General features: G+C 43.0%; 1 protein-coding gene across 2 annotated transcripts in view; it reads left to right on the plus strand.

Moving 5' to 3' along the window:
• LOC306785440 (stromal membrane-associated protein 1-like) overlaps positions 1 to 25735 on the plus strand; it is a 110056-nt gene that overhangs the window by 11180 nt on the left and 73141 nt on the right. For both annotated transcript variants that reach the window (XM_079279816.1, XM_079279817.1), the window contains exons 2-4: positions 7787 to 7920; positions 9687 to 9772; positions 14326 to 14401. In XM_079279816.1, the coding sequence (XP_079135942.1) occupies positions 7787 to 7920; positions 9687 to 9772; positions 14326 to 14401 (296 nt within the window). The remainder of the gene's footprint in view (positions 1 to 7786; positions 7921 to 9686; positions 9773 to 14325; positions 14402 to 25735) is intronic.

Consider the following 25735-nt stretch of genomic DNA (forward strand, 5'->3'; position numbering starts at 1 on the left):
AGACACCAAGATTATTGTCAGACAATTTGAAGTCAGGGAAGTTTAGACATTTGTCCTCTTTAGTTCTACAGATCAGGAGAGCACTCTTACTGGCTGTATTTGATGTCATGTTCCACACCGTACACAGTACATATAGTGAGGAGCTGCTGAAGACCAGCGCTAGAAGGACTAAAGATCACCAGATCATCTGCATACATGATGTGATTAACCAGAGACTTTAAGCTTTAATTCAATGGATAGAACAACAAAAAATCACAATGACCGTTTTGGAATTACAGCCACTTTCATACAGCTGTTAGGGTTTAAAACAGAAGGATGAGAGGCTTCGGCAGGCTGCAGGGAGATTTCTGCTTCAAGCTTCCTACTGCACACGCTCATCAGAAAGACTGAACTGGATCCGGTTTCAAAATTAAACAATATTTAATGTACGACACAAAGTTCACTTACAAACTGAATGAACTAGCAATAGTAATGTTCTCGAGAACAGAGACCACACGCACTATCTGTCGGTCACATGCAGAGGCGGTGACACAGAGAACTCCATCTCTCGGATGGCGATGTGCATGTAACAAAATAAGGTACAACGAGAAATTAAACAACAAATATAACACATAATGTAACACGAGCAACTGGTCCGTATGATCAGTTTTGTTTGTATTGACACCGTAAGAAAGAAACTACGTCTGTCGGTCACCTGCTGTTGCCGCGATGGTGACACAGAGAACTCCATCTGTCGGTCACATGCAGAGGCGGTGACACAGAACTCCATCTCTCGGATGGCGATGTGCATGTAACAAAATAAAGTACAACAATGAGAAATGAAACAACAAATATAACACAATGTCACATGAGCAACTGGTCCGTATGATCAGTTTTGTTTGTATTGACACCGTAAGAAAGAAACTGTCTGTTTTATCTTTTACAGCTTACATGACTGTTGTCCTGCTCTGCCATGTCTTTCCTCGTCTCTCCCTCTTGTGTCACGGTGTGTGTAAATGTCACTCGAATCAGGAAACTTATCAGAATCCTCATATCTGATTGGCCGAGCTGCAACACGTAACAGCTGCAACAAATCATGTGTGCGGCTTTTATTTTAAAATGGTGTGTGTGTGTGTGTGTGTGGGGGGGGGGGGTGGAGGAGGAGGGAAAGACTTCTAAAGATCCCTAAGACCTGAATGACTGTATGAGAGAGAGAGAGTGTGTATGTGCGCGTGTGTCTGTGAGTCTGTGTGTTTATCAACATCACTAATTGGCTCAATCGCGAACACCTGTGTGCCTGAAGCCATTTGAAAATATTCTCCATAGAGATCCCATTGAAAATGCTTAACAGCATTCCAACAATTAACTATCAATAGTAATGTTCTCGAGAACAGAGACCACACGCACCCATCTCACTCACAGGTCTGAATTCAGGTACTGAAAAACGAGAGCGGATGTGGTCCGAGGAATTCGCTCCAGAACAGTCTCTTATATGCCCCGACAGTTGGAAATGTCCGAAAGTCATAAAACATCTGAATGACCCTCCGTGGCGATTAGTGATTGGCTCCATTTGACTTCTGTCCCCTCCAATTATCGATCCTTTAGCGAAACATCTTCTCTCCTCGCAAAACATCTTGACTCCCCATCTCCGTCGCGGTCAGATTTGGCTTTTGACCGATCCCCACTGAATCTCTGTCTGACCCTCAAACTATTCTTACAGTGTTTTAATACCTTTAGTGACTATACTTTTATGATTTAATACATTCAATTAGTTAATATACTGTAACACATAATATCTTCTACAAGTAAGAATATTGTAAACATATTGTGACTAACATATTATTATTGTGACACTTCTACTCATCACTAGGGGGGTTATTTAATCGTTCTTATAATGTGTTTAACACTGAAATTCTCCACACAGCCCCCCACATTTTCAGAGGCTCAAAAGAAATTGGACAATTGTCTGACAAATCATTTCATGGCCTATTCTGTCACTATTTCATGACAAATTATGCTGACAATGAATGAATGAATGAATGAATGAATGAATTTTATTTATATAGCGCTTTTCACAGACAGTACTATCACAAAATGCTTAACAGAGCAGACATTTAAAAGCATAAAAAACACAATGTGACCCTAGGGTCAATAAATTATCTACACAGAGTGAATAAAAAATGTTAAAGAATAAAATAAAAATAAAATAAAAATAAAATAAAAATAAAAATAAAATAAAAATAAAATAAAAATAAAATAAAAATAAAAATAAAAATAAAAATAAAAATAAAAATAAAATAAAATAAAAAAAAAATAAAATAAAAATAAAAAAAAAATAAAAATAAAAATAAAAATAAAAATAAAAATAAAATAAAAATAAAATAAAAATAAATAACATATTTTAAGAGCAGGTCTAGGACATGGGTTTACTTTTACACAAACGGCAGCCTAAACAGGTGGGTTTTTAGCTGGCTTTTAAAAGTATCCACAGTATCTGCGAGGCGCAGAGTTGCAGGCAGAGCATTCCAGAGCCTCGGGGCCACTGCCTCAAAGGCTCGGTCACCACGGGTCTTAAATCGTGTGCGTGGGACTGACAGAAGACCTAGAGCATTTGACCTGAGAGTGCGGGCGGGTGAATAGGGGCGAAGTAGATCAGCTACAAATCCATTGGAGTCGTGTAATGAGGCAAAATTTGAGAAATTGTGTCACAGTCCAAATACTTATGGCCCAGACTGTAGATACAGACCAGCGCAGTAGGTCAGCGGTCATACATCAGAGTGGCTTTAACCTCCTCTCTTAAACAATGACTGTTATATTGCACCTGCAACAAAAGTTTAACACAACACCAAAGCGCATGTAATTCCAGCCATAGATGAAAATTGCATGTGTTGCAAAAACAAGTAGAAGTGTTTGCTAGTCAGACTGGTGTGTGTGCAACGCACTGAGCTGGCCGTCAACAGGCAAGAGGACGTGTGTTTCAAACTGTGGTTAAAAACCCACTATTGAGACGCATATTCTTAATGTGCTGTATACATAGCTCCCTAAAACCTGAACAATATCGCTACATCACGCATGTCTTAATCGGAAAATGCCACATTCGGAGTCAGTCCTGATTTCGAACAGCCAAATGGAACATGATGTGTACATGAGCCATATCAAATTCAGAATTGAGCTCTTGCTGTTGTTCTGTATATGAAAATTATATCGTTCATCGCTAATATCGATGTCCTTTCCAACCACATCTACCGGCATAAAACCGGAAGTCAGTGGTAAAGTAGTACATCTGACTTGATTTGATTGGCTGCCTCTGTCAATTGTGACATTGAAAAGCGGTGCGACTCTGTGCCTGCCGCTGAAAAGTAAAGAATATATGTTGTTGCTGCTTACTGTTTTTCCCCACAGTACGCAGGACAACATGTTCTCTTGTGTGAGATCTTTGCCACAGTTAAGAACTAGCACACTTCAATTGGCCCACATAACTCCTCAAAAAGCAGTCGTGGGTTCCACACAGCCTGAACTAATAAGTCATGGTGGCTGGTTGAACAGTGACTCCGTTTCTATGCGCACAAAAGCAGAGCAGATTACCATCATAAATCAGGATAAACCACGGCAGCCTCATTTACAACTGAGCAGAAGCCCAGTTCACACAAAGGTAGTCATCCATCGGATTTGGCTGCCAAATTGTCAGACAACTTTATTTTATTTGAAAGAATGAGAAAAAACCTAAAAACATTTTACAGCACTGCTACCACAGTGATTTCCATTTACATGAACTCTCTGGTTGCTGCCAAAAGTGAGGAGTAATCGGATTACTCTAAACTACTCAGAGGGATCGCTGGAACTCACCAGTCAGAGCATCATCGCTGCTCGTCATCTCGGGGAGAAATGTGACTGACAGGGTGGAAATCAAATTTAAAGTATAATTCCTTCATTTTTTTTTTTCTAAATACCGTCCGATGCCGCTGAAGAGCTCAATTGAATTTCTCGCAGTGACAGAAACACCAGTGTGCCAGTGGAAACCGACCGCTAAGTGACACGTCGGTGTATCTGGATGATCTGCAGCATGTTACAAATACACCTGCGATATGCGGGTAAACACACATTGTCGGCGTGTGGAGAAGTGCGTTCAGAGAGGTCATCGCAGGGCAGACGAGAGCATCGTCCGATCCACGCAGATTGAGTCCGGCTTACTGTGGCTGAGCTGCTTTGATTCGGGCTTAACGCTCAGTCATCCCTGCTTTAATGCTCCTTTAGGCCGTCTATAGCGCATTAGTGCCACCGCATTAACACTGATGGTCTGACTCGAGCCCGCTAGACTGTGCCGCCATCCAACCATCCCTGCTGCAAACACCACCATGTAGCCCGGATCCATAAAAGTTGATCCTATTGCACTCGCTGCGTTCAAAGTCACTTTTACGATGGTCAGATTGACGGATGGCGAGCTCCGCGGCCCGGAGAGGGAGGGACGGAGCCACCGCCGGCGCCGAGGATCTGCAGCCACTATGTGGCCATTAAAATGATTTGACTTGTCATGTCCATGCCCTCTCCTATTCATCGCCGTGGAGATTTGGCAGAGCGCGGGGGGGGGGTTTCGTGCTACTTTTATACATGACGGATGATGCATCTGGTCGACAGATTTCTGTGGGCAGCTCTTAACCTGAACTCGCTCAAACATAATATTTATAAAGAGATTCTGTGGGTATGCAGGAGTGTGTTAATAATTTTTTGTAATTTGACAGAAAATCCGACAATCATGCCCACTTTATGCGGCAATAGGCTGGGTTTGCGGAGATGTTATTGTGAGGCAGCCAGGATTTAAACGACTTCTTTCATTTTTTTTATTGTGTTAACTGCACAACTTCATTAATATCTCTAGAATCTAGAGTCTAGATGGTCTGATTCGACGTTCTTACGAAAAATAATGCACGGTAATTTGCAGACATCTCACGAAATCCTGTAATCATGAGCTATGAGATGGCGGGACATGAGATGGAGGGATCCAACAAACTGGGATTTGTCACCCTGGAGACCACTGTTCGTTCCCCATGTGAAATGAGAAGTCAACATTGATTTGTCACGTAACTTACGCACTTCCATAGCAGCAGCTGCCCTTCCGTAGCGGCCCTTCCATAGCTGCACTTTCGTAGTTATTTTTAACCCAAACGTCCACCTTTTCCTAAACCTAACAAAGTAGTTCACAATCTTTTCCCAAACATAACGAAGTAATTCAAGATCTTTTCACTTTGCTCAAACCCATACGTCAATCTTTTCCTGAACCTAACTAAGTCGTTTTGTTGCATAAACTTAACTCAGTTGTTTCCTGTGTTCAATCAATGTAATGTAATGAGCAGAAATTGATGTGTGTTGCTGGATTTTGGAGGAAAACTCACAAAAAATGAGGAGTAACCTTTTGTTGGATATCATATGAGGATACGTTGAAATCAAGAAGAGTCTGAAAGTGTGTGCTGCTCATAGACTGTACATAAGAAGTGGACGTAGTCATCGTGACGTGACCCGTTGGTTTGTGGACTGCCGTTTTGATGCCTAGATTTCGACAATTTCGCCATTGCCATCTTACATTACGTGCGTTGCCATATTGTGGTTTTTTTGCAAGCAATGACAGGAAGTTACCATATTTGGAATGCGGAGGAATGGCGTAGAGACATCGTATACGGCTCTGGTAATGGCATCGACCTGTCAATCACAGTAAGCCCCGCCCTAAAGCATACTTTGCTTTATGGTTTTTATGGACTTGAAACTAGAGATTAAGACCATAAACTCATGTTTACAATGTTTGCCGAGGTAATAAATCAAGAGAAGTAGTAGTTCTTCGCGGAGGAGGGGAGGAGGAGGAAAGGGGAGGAGGAAGAAGAAGAAGTTCTTTCTGATGATGTTGGAGATCAAATTAGTTTCTAGTTCCCAGCGGCCTCATTCGAAGGCAAAGTAAAAAGTCAGCCATCGTCGTACATTTGGGGATGACGGCCCACATCTTCAGTTTGAGTTCCAGTTTTTCCTGGAAGACTTTCATAGCATTGGATGTGTTCATTGTTCACATGAAAAATGCAAAAGTCTTGTGTAGCATAGTTGTGCCAAGATTGAAAATAAAAGTATAAATAAAGAATACATTGTGCGCAACCGCTTGACAGGAATAGGAGTAAGGATGGGAAATGCAGGAAGAACACATTGTATGCTTTGGCTTGTGCTGTGCCTGCTTCCGTTGAGGATGGGGGTTTGGTGAACATGGGCTCTTTGGTATGTTGAAGAGATAAAGGTCCTAGAGTACTGCCATCTCAAAATATCAGCTGATCAGCAGGACTCAACAGAAAAAAGAGGGTCAGACTGACCCTTATGGGGCAGTTGCTTGTGGGAAAATACCAACATTTCCATCCCTTCTCTCAACAGATGTCGCCCGATTGTGTGTCAACAGGAATCAAAGTCTCGTCTGGTTCTGGAGGTTCTTGGCTTCTTCTGGTTCCGTGCAGCGAGCTCATGGCCGCTCCTTCTTGTTCTCTGCCAGGGCTTTTATGTAACCCCGTTTTTTTCGCAAGCAGAGATCCAAAATCCGACTTTGACTTTGACTTGGTTGGTTTCACTCGCCATGAATTTGTACTGCGCTCAGAAAATAATGGATTTATATCTGGAGTTATTGCACATGTAATTGATGTTTTTTTTTTCTTGTTTTCATTTTGAGGATTAGGCTCTGTGAATACAATGAACCGTAAACTAATAAAAGCTTTTGAAAACCTGTTTATTAAACTGCTGTCATTGATCTAAATTGCCTGTTTTTATAGTACCTTTCATATCTAGGTTTTTTAATTATGCTGACATTTAATTGAAGTTGTTGATCACCAAATGAAAGTAATTTAGAATGCATGCAGTAAAAGTACACATTTTATAATTTTTCAACCAATAAAGACTTCATTTGAAGAGATCCTAAAACACTGAGTCTGTGGCAATTTAAAAGAAAACCCGCTTTCTATTTTGGAGTTTATTAAACGCAATAACTCTTTAGACACAATGTGTATATTTGATTTTAAAATATTCTATATGTGCACCTTTTGTTGTGCTTCAAGATGACTAATAACGGATGGTGCATGCAGGCACTTTAATATTGAATCATTTTTCTTAAACCACAGGAAGTGCAATCAAATGATATCCATAAACAACACAAACCCCACTCTGTTCCGTCCGTAAAATCCCATTAACGTGTATTAGGGATTACTTCCCGAGCAATGTTGATAACACAAAATGTCTCGGGATAAGTGGGCACGCTCTGAAACACTACAAGTGAGACAATTCTGCCAAAGTAAGTAAAGGCTTTGAATGTTTGGATTTTATCTCTTCTTATTAACTTCCAAACAGTTCGTCCAGTTTGTGGAAGCGAGGTTTACCTTTTGAATTATTGACTGACTGTGTCGGGGGAAGAGGTTCAGAGACAGAATAACGGTCTTTTATTTATTTTTTTATTTTTTATTACACAGCAGAGTTTCAACTCACCATCGCCTCCACAGTTTAGATTTGAATTGAAAGGGAATCGAGAGGCTAGAATCTGCATCGTCTCAAACGCTAGAGATGGATCCGCTCTAGAGCTTGGGCAGTTTGGAATTTCACGTATTCTTGCCCTGCTGTTAGATAGTAGTTGGCTTTTTTATTTTTTACAACTGACTGTGTGGACTCATTAGTAGAGGTGAAATGCTCCCCCCCTGTTTGTTTGGAGCGAGTGGCCAGGCATTACACATCGCACCTTTTTAAAATGTGAACCAATGCACCTCTAAAGCAGAAACTCTCTTTCTATTTCTCTCACCAGGTCCTCGATGGGCGTCATGGAACCTCGGGGTGTTCATGTGCATCCGCTGTGCCGGCATCCACCGCAACCTGGGTGTCCACATCTCCAGAGTCAAATCTGTCAATCTGGACCAGTGGACACCGGAGCAGATCCAGGTACACGCACACACCTCACACACACACACACACACACACACCTCTCACACACAAACCCACTCACACTGGAATTACTGCAGAGACACGTTGAGTATAAAAGGAAAAATCCACCAGAGATGACAATTCTCACTGCTTCTCAATAGTGTAGCTGAGTTTGCATTGTGAATGTCAACTGTTCGCTCTGTAAAGGAAGGGGACGTGCATAATAACGTTGACACTGATTGTATCTGTGATTTATATCTGATGAGACCAATTTGGACCTGGTTTGTTGTAGACCTAGTAGCTCCTTTTATCAAGAATCCGATGTTCTCACTACGATACATTTAGCAAGTGGAACAGTAACACGCCGTGTGGCAGAAACCATGAGAACAGTTGGCGAATGAGGCCAACACATAATCAAACAACTAAAGTTAGCTTTGTGCAAGTTGACCTTAAAAAGTCACTGTGTCGTTTATGTTTTACGGTCAAGTGTTCGATTTAACCGAATCGACCCAATTTGTTTAAAAAATCACACCATTTCCTCTCCGATTCATTTCCTCTCCGATTCACAGTCAAATTGAAACACACAGAAGTCGAGCACAGACTGGGGGAATCCGTGGAACTCTTTGATGTTCACCTCAAAAGTAAATCATTGAAAAGAGACGATCTGACCACTCGAAGCGCCGTACACGGCATGTCAACATTCACCCATTCATACATTGATGGTATCGGTGGAAATGCTAATTGGCACATGCCCATCAGGATATAATCTAATCTAAAGAAAACTATCGCACAGCCTTGAGTTCAGCATTGAAGGATACTTCAACATGCGCACTGGAGGAGCCGGGGATTGAACCGCCGGACTTCCGTGTGGCAGATGATCCGCTCTACATCTAATCCACACCCGCCCCACATATCTAGAGTTTTACATTTTGGTCGTTTGGGACCGGAAGTGACCATATTTGGACGAGAGGGTGGGGCCAGCAGCTAGCATTAGCTCGTATGGTAATTTTGGCTAGCAAAAAGACATGGTTAAAACAAAATGTACTTAAGATCTTTATCTTGTTTCTTTTATATTTTACACTCTAATGTAACCCATCATTTACTAAATGAACATGCTACCGTATTGAAGAAGGCTTGAAACTCGTGATTGGGACTATGAACTCATGTTTGACACGCACACACACATTTAGGGAATAGACCTGTAGTTAGTGTGTATAGGCGTGTTTCGTGGGTAAATAGCATGTCTCATTGATTCAATTACACACAGTAAATGAGGAACACTGGTGTTTGTGTGTACGTCTGTAAAACTCACCTAAGCTAAGCACGACAATAATTTATTCAATCACCCAACTGTTAATAAATCCAAATGTTCAGTGTGTGTGTCTGTGTGTGCGTGTGTGTGTGTGTCTCTCTCGCTTCAAGGCACTGCCTATCCATCAGCTGAGTGCGAGTCAAAAGGAGGACTCACTCTGAATTTGAATCACTGTTTTTCAACAGTGACTAATTAATTCCGGATGGCTGATTGTTCGGACTCCATCTCAACCACTTCTATCATAACCTCATTTATCTCCCTCCTCCTGATTTACCCGTGACCTCACACGGCCGCCGTGTCTTTTACTCACGTGCGTCCGCATGTGTGTGAAAGGATTCGGCGGGCAAATTTGAGTCGAATGCAAATGTGACTGACGAAAGAACTCGCTGTGTGCGTTTGACATGTTCTTTGAAGGAGTTTCACCAATTGATGTACTTTTGGGTGTTTCTTCCTCCCCTTTCTCTCCTTGCAGAGTATGGTCGACATGGGCAACAACAGGGCCAAACGGCTGTATGAAGACCACCTACCGGAGAACTTCAGGCGGCCACAGGTGGACCAGTATCCTCCTTGTTTCTGTGTGTTGTATTCTCCGACTGTCTATTTACTGCCCCGTGCATTCATTCAACCCCAACTTCATCGACATAAACACTCAGTTTGTCACAGTACATGTCACCATACATTAGTGCAGTGGTTCTCAAACTTTTTCTGTCGCGCCCCACTTCGGAGGAAGAAAAATGTTCATGCCCCACTTCCCCAACACAATTGTAACAAAATGGTCCATGTTGAACTTTTATTGAAACAACATTTTGTGACTCCTCCGTCTGTGCTTTTTCAAATAATAGAACAAAGAAAATTGCATCAGACAAAAACAAATAAAATGTGCAATCACTTTGTTAGAACAATGCAAATAAAGTTATATCTGTGCAAAAAAGAACTACAATTTGACAAAAAATAGCTTCAGACATAAAACACAAACTGGTCTCTCCTCATCTCCTACCGCGTTCACTGTGAAACCCAGAGCAAGAGAGGCGTCATCATATGTTCTTCTTGGCTGCTTGCTGTTCGTCTCGGATGCATCGCTTGCGGTTGCTTTTCTGTTCCCGCCAAATGTCTCTTCATTTGGAACACTAAGCCACATGTGAGTCGCCAAGGATCATGGCCGTCGCGCATGCGCAAGTGTAACCTGTTAACGGCGTAACGTAAACATTTACACGAAAGTACAGGCATTTTGCCATGTATTTATAAATTACTTAAAAAAAAAATATTATTATTTTTTTTGAAATACAAAAATTCTGCATTTCCTCCTGCGCCCCACCTGTAATACCGCCGCGCCCCACAGTTTGAGAACCACTGCATTCGTGTAAAAATCTCCCCGACATTGCATGCAAACTGCTCTTGTCACACTAAATCTGCATTAAATGTACATTTTTTTATAAACCCTCTGTCAACATTTCAACAGAGATTTGCATACCACCATATGTGCCACCCCGCAATTTACGTCGAAATCTTAAAGCTCCCAATGTCACCGCTATTTTGCGGTAGTTGTCACATTTAAATGGCCGACAAATGAAAGAAAAGGTTTCTACTGGAGGGTTGAACAGCAGTCTTCCAAAAGATATTCGCTCTTTTGTTTTTATGGTTGCTTCAAAGTCTCCCATTGGTATTCAGTTGTATTGAGATCTAAGGACTGTTAAAGCCATAGCATTTCCATACCCATCAAAGCATTTAATGACCCCTCGTGCCCTGTTGACGGGGGGGGGGGGGTCATCGTGTTAGATCCCACTTCCATCAGATGTTTCCCTCTCGGGATCATGATCCAGAATCAAGGTTGACTGGTACCGGCCCTGCTCAGTCTCGAACTATAAAGTAAGATTCTCTGACTGCATGTATGTGTGTGTGTGTGTGTCCTTTGCATATCTCAAGGACCATTCGTCCAACCTACTTCACACTCGGTGGGTGTATTGGTAGGGACCCAAAGTCGTGCAGTGTTCAATTTGGTGCAACTTAGAGACTCGACACGTTCAATACTAGTGGTCATAAACACACACAATATCAGAGATCGGCGTGTAGAAAACATGAATGCCGATGTCCTGGTCGCATATTTGACTGACTATTGGAGGATCGTCAGTAAAACTTTATTTCACACTGTGGTTAACGTTAAACTGTGTAATTAATCCGCGGGTCACATGCGTGCCAAACCGTGAGGGGTGATCCGTACGGATCAATCGTGGCCCTGTCTCAGAGCTGCTGTGTGAAAACTTTATTTTTGTAGATTACAGCACACTTGTCATGCATTGCAGAAGGATTTATGTTTTGTTTTCGTGATGTTTATGTCCTGATGTCGGTCACACAGATTTTATATTAGACTGTTGCTAAAAAAAAAATCGCTTTCGAGTTCAAAAGGTTCAGATTTATCTGCATTCTGATCAGTTCAACCTGAAATCACTCCTGCAATCTGCCTTTTTTTCTGAAACGAAATGACATCCTCAAATCGAACTCGTCGCCGTCATCGGACATCAGCTTTCGTCGGCATCTCCCAAATCCTCTCCAGCGGCACACGAGAAGTGACGGGCTCCGCCAAGTCGGCGTCATTCCGCACACTTCATCAGGACACCTCTAGCAGCGTCTGCAACAACGTTGAAAGCAGCGGTATCCAATTTGCCCCTTTTTCCACGAGACAGCTTGGTGGTTAACACAGCAGCAGATGTTCATATTTCCACCAGCAGACTGAAATAAATAATCTCCCCGTTTGAAACGCGGCTCTAATACCCGATCTTGTATCTGGCAGGCCCATTTGTGCGGGTGGTCATCATTCCTCACTCTTTTGAAGTCCATTAGTCGTTCCGACAGCAGCGCCGCTGGCTGAAAACAGCAGATAACGGACCCAGGATTAGAGGAGCTATACCGCCTGAATGTGTGTGAGCGTTTCCTATGTGTCCTCCTGTGTTCATCCATTACAGCCATCTACTCTGCTCTACATGTAAATGATTAAATAGCGTTTGATTCCCCCCCGCCATTCTTTTTTTAACTCCTACATTAGTGCTCGTGTAATTACGATTGCTTTTCCTTCAGTATGGACACATTGATGTCGTCTTGTTGTATTTGCATTTGTATAATTTAACTACTGAAGTAAGAAAGAGATTTGCTGTGGACAGACTGACAGATACACGCTCGCTCACACACACACACACACACACACACACACACACACACACACACACACACACACACACACACACACACAATGAACACATGATCCTCTTACGCCTGGCAGAGACAATGATTATGGAACACTAGAGTTCATTCATAGTTTTGCATTCATTTTCACCCATTGATATCACCACCACCACATAAAAAGGGATTCTTTAACAAATCTAAAATGTTCCACAAAAAATATCTACAGTTATAAAATGTTTTGTAAACGCAAAGTCCTCCAAACTTCCTCAGTAGTATTTTACAACCATGGCCCTTTTTAAACTGCTGACATCCATAAACCTGTGTGAGGTTTATTCAACAGAATATAATGACGATTAACTGTGGAACTGCTACCTTCTCTAGCGTCTACCTTTTGTGGAAATATAGATATAATATCTAACACTCCACTGTCGTCATGTGAACACAACCACCGCCTCATCTGGCGCACGTTGCTGAGTGTCTTGGTGTGTAGCATCCCATCTGTTCTGCTGTCTCCAGTCAACAGTACTGAATAAGTGCTGTGTCTGAGATGCAGCCCGTGCAGCTCGTAGACCCGTGCTGGTGGTCATCATTTTTCAATCTTTGGAAGTCTATTACTTGATCCGCTAGAGGCGTCGCCGCTGGAATGGGGAGATAAGAGTGGAGATTTGTGTGTGTGTGTGTGTGTGTGTGCGAACACTTGCATGTCTGTCATGGTGCTTTGAGAATGGCAGGAATCCTAACATAAACACCATGATGATCAGCCACCATTTCTGTTGTTCATGAAACACAGTTCTGTGATAAGATATCAGCAGTGGTATTGATACCATTTGGCAAGGAAACACAATGTTAACGACACTTTCACACATTTTTCACATATGTACAAAAGCTCTGAGAAACAAGTGAGAAAAAGCTTCTGGTTTTGGCAGGTGAAATTGTGATTGTTGGTGTAAAATAAATTTCAACCACAAGAGGCTGAATTGCACCTCTACGTCATGTTCTAATGAGACTAAGATCATGCATGTTCTCTCCCAGGAGTCTTGGCTCTTTGACTCCAGGAAGCGCAGAAGAAAGTGGTTGTAAAGGCCAAATGCTTGACTCCTCAGAGCCCTGAGGCCCCGCCCCCGCTGCTGCACAGAACCCTATTCCATGTCTCTTTAAAGTTTCTTAACATTGAACGTGTCACGTGTCCAAATTGCACCAACTTCAACTCTGCACGTCTTTGGGTCCCCATCGAAACACCCGCCAGGTGTGAAGCAGATCGGATGAACCGTTCTCGAGACATGCAGATGACAGACAGACAGAGATTCATTGCTTCATAATGGGATGTACATTTTCTGACCAGATGCCTCTATTAGCAGGAACAATACCTTCTAAAACCATCACAAGTCACTGTTCCAGTTAAGATTCATATTCAGATTCATATTCTTTTTCTGCCATGGTGGGGATTTGGTTGCTTTAGGTAAAACACTTACTTGGGGATCTGATGGGGAAAGATCGTGGTTTGGGTTGTAATATTGGATTAAGTTCTCTGCCCTTTTCTTAAGGGGATAGTTAAAGAAGTGTATAGAAGTGGTGTTGTATGGGGTACTTATCCATAGTCGGTGTATTACCTACAGTAGCTGGCAGTCAGCTCACTCCCAATTTGGAGAAACAGACAGGAGTACTAGCACGGCAGTAGTAACGTACTGCTGTGAATACGGTTAACAGCAAAACGTATTTTAGGCACCTATGTCTAAATGTAGCTTGTCTACCACCCAAAGAATTAGGAAAACAAAGTCTTGGCACTGCCAGTTTTTTTTCCTCCGGTATTCCCATGAACTACAATATGTTGATGGTGTTAGCGTAATATGTACTGTATATGTTTCTACCGTGTGTGCATACCTGATATCTAGATATTTCTGTGCAGTATTTCAGTCCTTAATTCTCACCTTTAGAGCAGTGGAAGTCTTCATCCGGGACAAGTATGAGAGGAAAAAGTACCACAACAAGGAGGCCCTGGCTGCAGAACCGGTGAGTATCAACCTCACTTCTTGTTTTTTACAATTTCAGTTTCAGCCTGTCGGGCCATGTTATTGTTGTAGCTGTGTACAGAGCTGCCACTTCACGGACGTGTGTGCATCAGTTGTTGCATATGGTTGATGTAAGACTGCCAGTATCTTCTAAAGACGGAAACCAACTCAAGAGCTGACTTACTTTTTACTTTTTTTATACTGTATGTGTGTATATGTGTGTTTATATATGTATGTATGTATTTATATGATTCCCCGTCTCTTGCCTCTGAATGATAAAAGGCTAAAAAATTGCATCAAAGAGTGTGTGCATGGTTTCAGGCTGCTGTTGTGCTAAAAAATGCAAATGTGCTACTTATCACATTCGCCATCCATTCCTCACACAAGACATTTGAATGGGTTCCAGCTCTGACTTGTCTGTGCCGTGGTGCCAAGGCCTCGTGGTTGGCTTCCAGTATCTTTCACCCATCGAGCCTGTAAAGTCTGTATCTTTACAGCCGCTGACCTTCTGCACACTCATGTCTTTCACACTGGGGATGCGTTCCAAGCGTACATGTGTGGAAAGGCATTGGAATCCCTTTCAAACCACAAGTTCAGCCCAAGCAATGTCGTCTTATTGGATCTGGTACCAGGAGTTGGTGCACACAGTTAGAGAATAACCTTTCAAAAAACAGTTATCTTCTGAGACAGGTCTTTATCAACGAGTAGAGATGCCTGCGTATGCGTTTGTGTGTGTCAGGGTCAAGACCCAACCTCCTTTTGTGTGGATAACGGGAAAGGATTTGATGGTGTAGGTGTGTGTGTGTGTGTGTAGGGGTGGGTGGGTGGATGCACGTCTCCTTGTCTTGTTTCCAGAGAGATTATCTGTGTGAGTTGTGTGTTTCTGAGTGTCTCGGCGAGTGGGTTGCTTCTATACTGCGAGTTATGCAAGGCGGTGTGAAAGCTCACCGAAATGTGCGCGAAACTTATAAAGTGCGTCCCCCACTGAAGTCACACTCCCGTTCCCACCTTCACAAACATAACACTCCTTAGCAATTACACCCAGCAGTGCCATCTGTACTGTATGTAAGGTAGAGCCGAACAATTGCTTTTGAAATTGCTTCTTCTTGGTCTGTCCAATAACACCTCATTACTCAATGTGTGCACATACAAGGAAATTCATGGCATTGCTCTTAATGTACTTACACGGGAATAGACATAACTGCTAGGAACAAGGACAACAGACGGGACTATTATGTACACCCTAATATTAATGTCAAACTACTTTTCATACTGTTCAATAATCTATTGCAATGTTTTGCTAAGTTTTAGAACACATGAGTGTAACGCATACAATTTTCTGGGGGATTATCTTTGCGTTTTTGTCACGGCAATCAAAATCCGAGTGTGCATCATGGACACCGTGCTCCCAGCTGGTGCTGAGCGATAAGGCCGGAATCTTCTATACCGATATAGGTCGTCTCATATCGCGACAGTGATATATATCAGCATATAGCATGTTTTCTGGTCATTTAATAAATAAATAGTCGATATGAAATGACCACATGGTTTTGAATACTCTTGTGGGGATTGAATCCTAACCAAACGAAAAGTACTTTTCTCATTTAAGTTAGAACTTGAGTGCAAAATAATAAGATTTTCTGAGAAATTTGAGTTGGTATGAGCTGGTTATTATCAATTTAAACAACATAATTGTGTGTCGTGATTTCTCAATGCATGAATTCATAACGGTTTCCTTGAAAGACAATACATTAGCATATTGAATTATCACCCAGTCCTACTGTGAAAAACATTTTGATCCAGCCTCATCCTTACAGGCTCTGTCATCGTTTTAACCGTTCCGCCATTGATGCGTAATTATGAATCCCACTGCTCTGCTTGGAAAGACCCGCCATGCGTAGCTGGTTGAGGCAAAAAGGTTGGGCATTGACCTCGAGTAGGTAGGGTCAGCACCAGTTCAGGTGACCCGTACCTCTGCTAGCTCAGATGCCTGGCCAATCCTAATGCTTGAATGCTGCTCGGGGTGGGTTTCGCCCAGTAGAGCAGTGTGGCATTGGAGCCTTGTAACCAAGTTGTGCCGGGAGTCTTGAATAGAACGGAACCATCATTAATGTCAATACTAGCAATCTGTGCTTTTCCCTCCATGTCAAGTCAACATGTATGCGGGGACAAAGGCCTGTTGATGTCCTCCTCGGGTTCTTTCTTTTCTTCTTCAGAAACAACTAACGGTTGCGCCCTGAAGTCAGGTATCAAAGCTTTACAAAACACACACTCGGACCATATAATGCAACATGGAAAGCCGACTGGCTGACATTTCTATCCGCACACAGCAAGGCTACAAACTGAAAGGACGATACACACAAACTGAGCAAAACAGATGCAGGAATAGGAAAACACTCTCAAAAACGAATAACAAATGAGCTACACGACCGCAAAATGTCTCGCCTGTCTCTGCCGCGTCTTTCTTTCATCTCCCCGTTTCTACCTCTCGTTGTCCCTCGTTTGGTTTGGTCTTCATTCTGTCTGTTTCTTCAGGTTGTCCTTTTTCTTTCTCCTTCTCGCCTCCCGCCTCTCTCCCTCTCCAGCTCTCTGTTTCCTCTGAAGCGTTGCCAGCAGCCAGACTGTGATCTAGGATCTGTTTCTGCTGCCCATGCAGACGGCTCTGCTTTTATATGCAAATTAATTGTTAAAAACAACTCATTATCACTTTCAGCAGTTTGGTGCAGATGGAGAAAGGGGAAGAGAACCCTGCTGTAACCCTGAGCTATAGTCTGTGTACAGTATGTGTGTGTGTGTGTGTGTTGGAATGAGAGTGAGGAATGTGTTGGCTTCACTTATTTCTCGAGCACTTATAGAAAACAAACAGTTTGTGTCTGCATGCGTCTTCGCTGTAGTTACATCACCACTCGGCACTGCGTTTGTTTGCCTGGATGTTTGGAGGCGAACGGCAGTCAGTTGAAAACAATAAGATGTAATTGGATTAAATGTCTGCAGTATATCTCGTATAAATGATCATTCCTTCGCTGGTTGTCCAGGAGAAATGCATTTTACCATTATTGATGCTAATGAGACAGTTTTATAGACTTCTACTGTACTTTACACAAGCCAGGTTTACATCCAAATGTCATCACACATTTTAACCAAATTTTGATAAAATGCAAAGAGAATGTTTGTTTCCGTCCTCCACCGTGTATTACCATTATTAGGAGTTGGTTCATCGAGATTACCAGTAAGCGGCGCCATTTGACCCTTAGCTAAGTCTCGCCGATCAAAGCGTAGCATCGTCCAGCTCCACAAGACCTTGCATGGTAGCCTCTGTGTATGGATGGCCATGAATGGGTGAATGACATGTAAAAGTGTTAAAGCACTAGAAAGGCTCTTTACAAGTTCATTTGCCACACCCACTCACGAGATCACAGATTGTCTTGGTATCCATACTTAAAGTTTCTTCTCTTTTAGCGTTTCAATTCTGTAGCAATTCTGCAGAAAAAAATACATTTGTATCCTCAAACAAAACACATAGGCTTTCAAAAAGCCCTATGCAGACATGGACTGCAACTTCTGGTGCATATAAGAGGTATGTATTAGTTTTTGTTTGCATGTGAGTGAGACCAGTGGAGAGAGAGGACAGTGGAGTTTTGTAATGGACAGCTTGCAGTACTTTGTACACGAGTACAGTGCCTTGCATAAGTATTCACCCCCCTTGGATGTTTTCCCCTTTTGTTGCTTTTATACATGAAATCATGGTCAGTATAATTTGGCTTTTTTGTCAAGAATTTGCAAAAAAAGCTTCTTTCATGTCAAAGTGAAAACTGATTTTTACAAACTAATGTCAATTAATAAAAAATATGTAAGGTAAAGTAAATGATTGCATAAGTATTCACCCCCTTTAAAGTGACTGACCTAATTCAACAGAAGTCCAGCTAGTTGATGCCAGCAGTGTCACACGTAGTGAAATGGAGATGACCTGAGTGCAGTTGATGTGTGTCAAGTGATTGTAGTATAAACACACCTGTGTCTGGGAGGTCCAGTCTCTGGTTCATCAGTATTCCTGCTACAATTGCAACATGAAGACAAAATAACACTCCAAGCAACTCAGAGAAAATATCATTGAAAAGTACAAGTCAGGAGATGCTACAAAAAGATTTCCAACTCACTGGACATCCCACAGAGTTCAGTTCAGTCCATCATTGAGAAATGGAAGGAGTATGGCACTTGTTTAAGTCTCCTAGAGCTGGCCGTTGTGGAGGGAAAACTCCTTCCTAGGTGCGTGTGGCAGGCCAGCACACGTGGTACTGATAGCTCTTCAGCAACACGGCGCTAAAAACGTTACCGAAACTGGTTCACCGTCAGAAAGGATTTTAATCCTGCTGTTACAATTACAGTTATGCAATGGTGTACATTAATCTTTGAAATATTAAACAATTAACCCCCCCCTTGGAAAAAACTCTCCCAGTCCCAGGACAACACGACTTCCCAGGACCTCTAACTAACAGGAAAGACAAAAAACTCTTGACTGGATCCCTCCCTTATTCATTCGCGACTCCTCCCCTTTCATCTACCTCAATTTTTATTGGCTGCCTACTCTGTCTCCTCATTAAACGCCTGTCTACACAGCTTGCTCTACCTGCAACAAACACATTCAATGATTGTCAGTTATTGTTTAATCCCATCTATAATAATCCTTCAAAATGAAAGTTAAACTTCGGCAACTTGGCAGAAGTTTCATGCTTCTGCATGTTTATGTTTATCTAAATTATGCATTCCCAAACCCCTTATGATTATGACTAATTATGAACCTTAATTATGAATTATTAAACACTATTATATCTACTAATCACCCCTGTTTTGCTCAAATTTCTTACAATTCCCCCCTAACCCACAGTTCACTGTGAGTTAGTTACTCGAATGTAGTACGTTACTCAAATGTACTTAAATGTTGTTAGTTTACACAAATATCGTTAGTTACTCAAATGTCCCTGGAGACCTCCCCCCTACTCAATCCAGGAAGAGGCTCCCTATCTATCTAAACAGAGGCAAACAATTCATGCATACAGATAACATTTCAAGTATTTCTGTTCAGTCCGTTTCAAAATTGAGTCCGTAAAAAGAAGACAAAAAAGAAAATTTTATCCGTAAAAAAGGGAAAAATTGAGTCCGTAAAAGGAAGACAAAAAAAAGAAAATTTGATCCGTAAAAAAGGGAGAAATTGAGTCCGTAAAAGGAAGACAAAAAAGGAAAATTTAAAAAGGGAAAGATAGAATCCGTAACAAAGGAAAAGATCGACTGCGTTGAAAATCACTGCCTTCCATGTCTTGGGGCTGGCAGGATCAGGATACAGCCTGTAGGCTAGAGAACACATACTGAGAAGCCTTGACTGTTCTTTTACACCTGTCAAAATTACATTTCTTAATCTTTACACCCTAAAATCCCATTATAACCCATTAAACAAAAATAAAATCTCAAATTACTCATCCAGAACAATCAGTCTATTTCCCTAATTTCCAATATCTCACCGGATGTGTTAGAAGTCCATCTGGGCCTTTATCAGGTCCTTCAGGATCTCCGAGAGGATGGTCAGGAACCGCTTGTGAAGTTCCGCTATGGCACCGCTGGTGGCCTCATCTAGACTGTGGCCATCAGAAGCTCCAATTCTCCCTCATCCTCGACACATAACTGGTTGCCCTGGACTGGTGTCTGGCTCATCGTTGAAGCAATAAACCCCTGTAGAAGTCCACGGATGCAAGGGAACCCACATCCACAGACGACTAGGAGGCCTACGATGACAACACACAGAGTAATTACGATTGACAAAAATGTATGTTTCCACTTGCCAAACATACTCTCCAACCAGTCGGTGAATGGATCAGCGGCACCAGAGTTCTCCGCTAGCTCTTGGCTGAGTGCTGTCAGTCCCTCCAGAGCCCTGGTCACCGATCCATCAGGAGCTGTGTTATTTGGAATGAAAGTACAGCAAGCAGTCCCAAACATCTGACAAACGCCACCTTTCTCTGCTAATATCATATCTAATGCCATTCTGTTCTGCAAGGTCATTAAACTAGTCTTCGCCAGCTGTGCATGCAGTCCTGATATGGCATCTCTGGTGAAGTTTACAAAACGCTGTTGGTTATAGTAAATGTAGTTGATCCAATCGACATTTTTATTAATCGTTACCCACCAGAAAAATGCAGATTCAAAACCGGCAGCTATCTGATTTCTGGCTTTGAATTCATCCGGCACCCCCCTTGGCACTCCTATGCCATCTATGTATACTTGGTCATCGAAGGCTCCCTTCGGCCTACCAGCATCTCTTTTGGATCTTCTGTTAGCATGTGGGTGTGGAGAGATGAGTTCTTTATATGTTACATCATTGACAGGCAAGATATAGAATGGTAATATAAGTTGCACCAATGCACATCTGCCTGTCCAATCTTTAGGCAGGATTGGATATATGGTTCCTCCTCCACACCACCACCATAAATCAGCTCTGGGTGCTGTCTGTCTTAACACACTGTTATATAGATAGTCGCTAGCATTGTGACTGTTGCTACAATTTGCTTCAATAATACTGCCTACATTGGGCCCCATAGCTGTATCTGAGGCTATACAATCAAATGGACCCTCTGAAACCTTGAACAGAGGTGGGGTATTATATTCTACAGGTGGGTAATCCCAGTGCAGCCCCTGACAAGTGTGATGGAGGGGCAAAGTGTCATCAGTAAACAGAGTTAAAATACAACTAAATTCAGGGCTTAGGGGTCTAAATCTTGAAGGAACTGGTGTTGCTAGGGGTCTAGGCCCTGAACACACAATGCAATCTGTACTTCTCTGACTTGAAGCCGTATATTGTACCCACCGGAGCCATAAATTCCCATCTGCCATCGCAGTTTCCACCCCCGGTACCTCATTCTCTGCATCAGTCGTATGTCGAACCTGGTCATCCATGATCTTTTTGGCAGGCTTAACAATGATCCTAATAAGCCCTTGTGGAGCAGGACTATCAGTAGTTGCCTTTCCCTGTACTACGTAAAGTCCTCCGTCAGTCAATTTTGGGTCTGTTAAGGTAAGTCTTAAAGGATTACATCTACCCACCCCTTTTCTACACATGTGATAAGAAGCTGGGGCATTTAACATCTTTAGTCGGTCTTTAAGACCTGGGTTGGGGTCTTTTCCTAAACCCCCGCCACCTGTGTTCATCGTTGCCCATCCCCAATCTTCACAATCACAGTTATGATACGATAACAGCTTACCATACTTATTTGTGGCGGGCCCACACTCGTCAGTTATGATGCACAAGGTCTTGGACATCCAACCGTAGGTGTGTTCATACCTGGGACAGGAAACGACTTCACAGAAGTCGAACTGGACCGTTGATGTTGTACCTTCTTTGAACGTAAGAGTGAGAGTTACATTTTCATAGGTGAGTGTCGTCGGAGAAGCCTCTCTACGTGGTCTGAGATCGGTTTGATTAGTTACTGAAGCTAAATTTCGAATCCTGATGTAGTCATGCATGTGTTCTGGCTCCTGTCTGTGGTTAATTCCCCACACTAAGAGGGAAACTACTGAAATCAGGAAGAAAGTAATTACAGACTTCCATAACCTACTGAAGCTAGAGTCTCCCAATGGAAGGCCTCGCTTAAACTGTGGGGGAAACGTCATTGTCAGTACTGTCTAAACCCTCTTTTGAGGTGTCTTTAACTTCAAATTTTGCCTGTCTGACGTTCAATCCTGTCTCTGCGAGTGTCTCACTCGTTACCTTTGCTGCTGCACAGTGTGTGAGGTGGTGCCAAGTAGCTCCAGTTTTACCTTTCACCTTTACTGCATGTGAGGTTGCCAATACTACCTCCCATGGACCGGTCCACCTTGGTTCACTCCACTTGCGTTTGTGGACTTTTATCCACACCAGACTGCCTGGTGACACGACAGGAGGCGGCTTCCTTTCGTCAGCTGCTGCTTCTGCGTTTGTCACCTGAGAAAACAAAACTCGGCTCATGTTAGTTAGCGCTCTTGTGTATTCCTCAATTTCTAAAGTTAGCAAGTCTAGGCTAGGTCCATGGCTACTGGTCCGTGGTGGGCCAGACATAGGCCTCCCTGTGAGTAGCTCATGTGGTGTTAAGTGTGTACTATTGTGTTCTGTATTTCTCATGGACATTAGTGCCAAAGGCAAGGCGTCTGGCCATTTGATAGATGTGGTGTGACAGATTTTAGCAATTTTCCTTTTTAAAGTTTGATTAGCTCTCTCCACTATTCCCTGAGATACTGGATGATAAACTGATCCAAACCTATGTTGGATTCCTAAACACTTTTCTACTGCTGCTAAGTGTACATTAGCAAAATGAGAGCCATTGTCTGAATGTATAACTCTCGGGAGACCATATCTCGGAACAAGTTCATTCCTGAGCCACTTTACCACTGTTGCACCATCTTCATTTCGGCATGGTATTGCTTCAACCCATCGGGAAAACCGATCTATCATTACCAACATGTATCGCAACCCTCTCACTCTGTTGTCTGCTCCCATGTCTGTATAATCAATACAAATTTCCTGGAAAGGAGCTCGTGGTACAGGATAGCTCCCCATTGGGCACTTATACACTGGTTTGTTATTATACCCATTACAAGTTGCACAGTTTGTTACAAAGTTTTCTACCATCTCTTTAGAATATGGATGCCACCAATGTTTCTCCAACGCTGCACATGTTCGCTTTTTCGACTCGTGAGATGGACCATGTGCTTCAATCATTAGTAAGTGTACCAGCTCGGCAGGAGCAACCATTCGTCCATCATGGGACCTCCACAATCCTTCCCTGCAGGTTGCTCCATGAGCTAACCACTGGGAATGCTCATATGCACCAGCTTTTTTCTGCAACAAAACAAGGTCACTTTCATCGGGGGCTTGCTGTGGCTCGTTTACACTTATTACCAACATTTGTGTGTCATTACCAGTGTACCCTCCAGCTCTCTTAGCTGCAAGGTCAGCTGCGTTGTTACCCCTTGCTTCTTGATCGTCCTCCCTCGAGTGACCCCTGCACTTTATCACAGAAATTTGTGCTGGCAGCATTACAGCATCCAACAGATTCTTCAGCGCCTCATGGTGTTTGACTGGGGCTCCTGAACTCGTCAAAAACCCTCTTCTCAGCCATTGCGGTCCATCCAAGTGTACTGCACCATGAGCGTATGCAGAATCCGTGTAGATGTTTACTCTTCTGTCCTTGGCCAAAGTAAGGGCTCGAGTTAGCCCTATCACTTCTGCCAGTTGAGCTGAAGCAGGTTGAGGAATGATTGCTGCTTCTGCCTCCACCAATGTCCCATCAGGTAGTTGCTCCACTACCGCGTATGAAGCCACATTACCTGTTGGTCCTCTGTAACAACAGCCGTCACAAAAGAGTGTCATCTCTGCATCTGGATCTTTTTCTCCTTCCAAGTCTGATCTTAACTTGGTCTCCTTTCCAGCCATTTCTGCACAGTCGTGGGTGCCTTCATCATTTGGCAATCCAGTTGCCATATTTACTCCCTGTGAGGTGAAGGATAAGTGGGGCTGTGTCAATGTGTCTGATACCCTAGCTCCTCTTGTAGCTGTTAGAGTAAAGGCTTGAGTCTCTAGATATGCGACTACACCATGCTGTGTGTGTATTTTCAATGGGTGGCACATAACTATATATGCTGTCTTTTGGACAGCCCTGACTATTGCTGCCAAATGTCTGGTGCAACCTACCTGTCCTAGCTCTATGGGGTCTAGTTTAGAACTATGGTAAGTCAAAACTGCTCTTCCCTCTCTCCTCATCTGATATAAGACTGCGTTTACTACCCCCTGCTTTTCCCCTATATCTAAATGGAAGTCAGATCCATAATCTGGGACTGCTAATGCGGCTGCCTGAGTCAGACACTGCTTGGTCTTGATGAATGCTTCCTCTCCTTCAATTGTCCAGATCAATTCTGCCTTCAGGTTTCGGTTACCCACTTTAGTCAGCATGTCACGCAGAGGCTGAGTGAGGTTGACATAGTCTGGCACATAGCTTCGGCTGTAACCAGTCAATCCCAGAAATCCAAGCATTTCTTGGACAATTTTGGGTTTGGGGTAGGTCAATGCCGCTGATTTCTGTTCAGGTGAAATCTTTTTCTTGTTTCCTGAGAGTACTCTTCCCAGGAATGTCACCTGTCTTCTCCCAATTTGAGTCTTCTGTTTTTTGATCTTGTAGCCGCGCTCTGCTACTCTCCTTAGCACAGCTCCAGTTGCTGCCAGGCAACTTTCTGCTGATGGCGCTGCCAACAGTAGATCGTCAACATACTGTATTAGGGTCACTCCTTCTGGCAGTTTCAAATTCTTCAAATCGTCTTTCAATGCTGCATTGAATATGCCGGGGCTGTCTTTGAACCCTTGAGGCATTCGGTTGTAAGTATATCTGTGTCCCTGAAATGTGAATGCAAACATCTCTTGACTGGCAGGATCAAGTGGCAGACAAAAGAATGCGTTTGCCAGATCCAGTACTGTGAAATACTGGTGTTGTGGGCTTATGTTCTGTAGTGCCACATATGGGTTGGGCACTGCAATTCCTTTCGTCTTTGTGGCTTGATTTACTTCTCTTAAATCATGTACCATCCTCCAACCTTTTCCTCCAGCTTTGGGAACTGGCAATATGGGCGTGTTCCAATGAGATTCTGCTGATCTCAACACTCCTGCTTCAAGCAGGCCATGAATGGTGGCTGTTATCCCTTCCACAGCTTCTTTGCGAAGACGATATTGTGGTTTCCACACCGATGGCTGTCCAGATTTCTTTTCTATGGTTACCAAATGGTGTGGAGTGCAGCCGACATCATAGTCGCCTTTTGCCCACAGATGTTCTGGCATTTCATTCAACAAGTCTTCTGCTGCGGGGTGGTCAGTCAACTCACGGCCGTGATGTCTTTCCAATTCCTGCCTCTCCGATACTCCATTCTCCCTGCTGCAATGTGCTATTTTCCAGATTGTCTTGTCTGGACTGTGATGAAGTAGCGGTGAGGCAGTGGAACACCAGTCTGTTATTTCCTGGGCTCTCTTCATCATCGGTCCTAGTGAGCGGGCCTCCTGCCCTGCTGCTATGGCTAACGTGACATGGGGTTCACTCTCATGGTGCAGTTCATACCATTGTGCTTGAGTTTCAGTGAGTTCACAGTGTGCTGCAACTCCTTCTGCACCCACAAAGATGTCTGTGATCCTGATCATCTCTTGCACTCCTTCTCGTTCTTCCTCCCATGCGTCAGCATATTCTTCGTCAGGTGTCCTCAAGTAATTATAGGTGCAATGGAATGGGTCAATAGGGGAACCATATGCTCCCTGGCTGTTGATCCATGGCTT

This window comes from Melanostigma gelatinosum (assembly GCF_949748355.1).
Source record: "Melanostigma gelatinosum genome assembly, chromosome: 12".
In the NCBI taxonomy this organism is placed as follows: Eukaryota; Metazoa; Chordata; class Actinopteri; order Perciformes; family Zoarcidae; genus Melanostigma; species Melanostigma gelatinosum.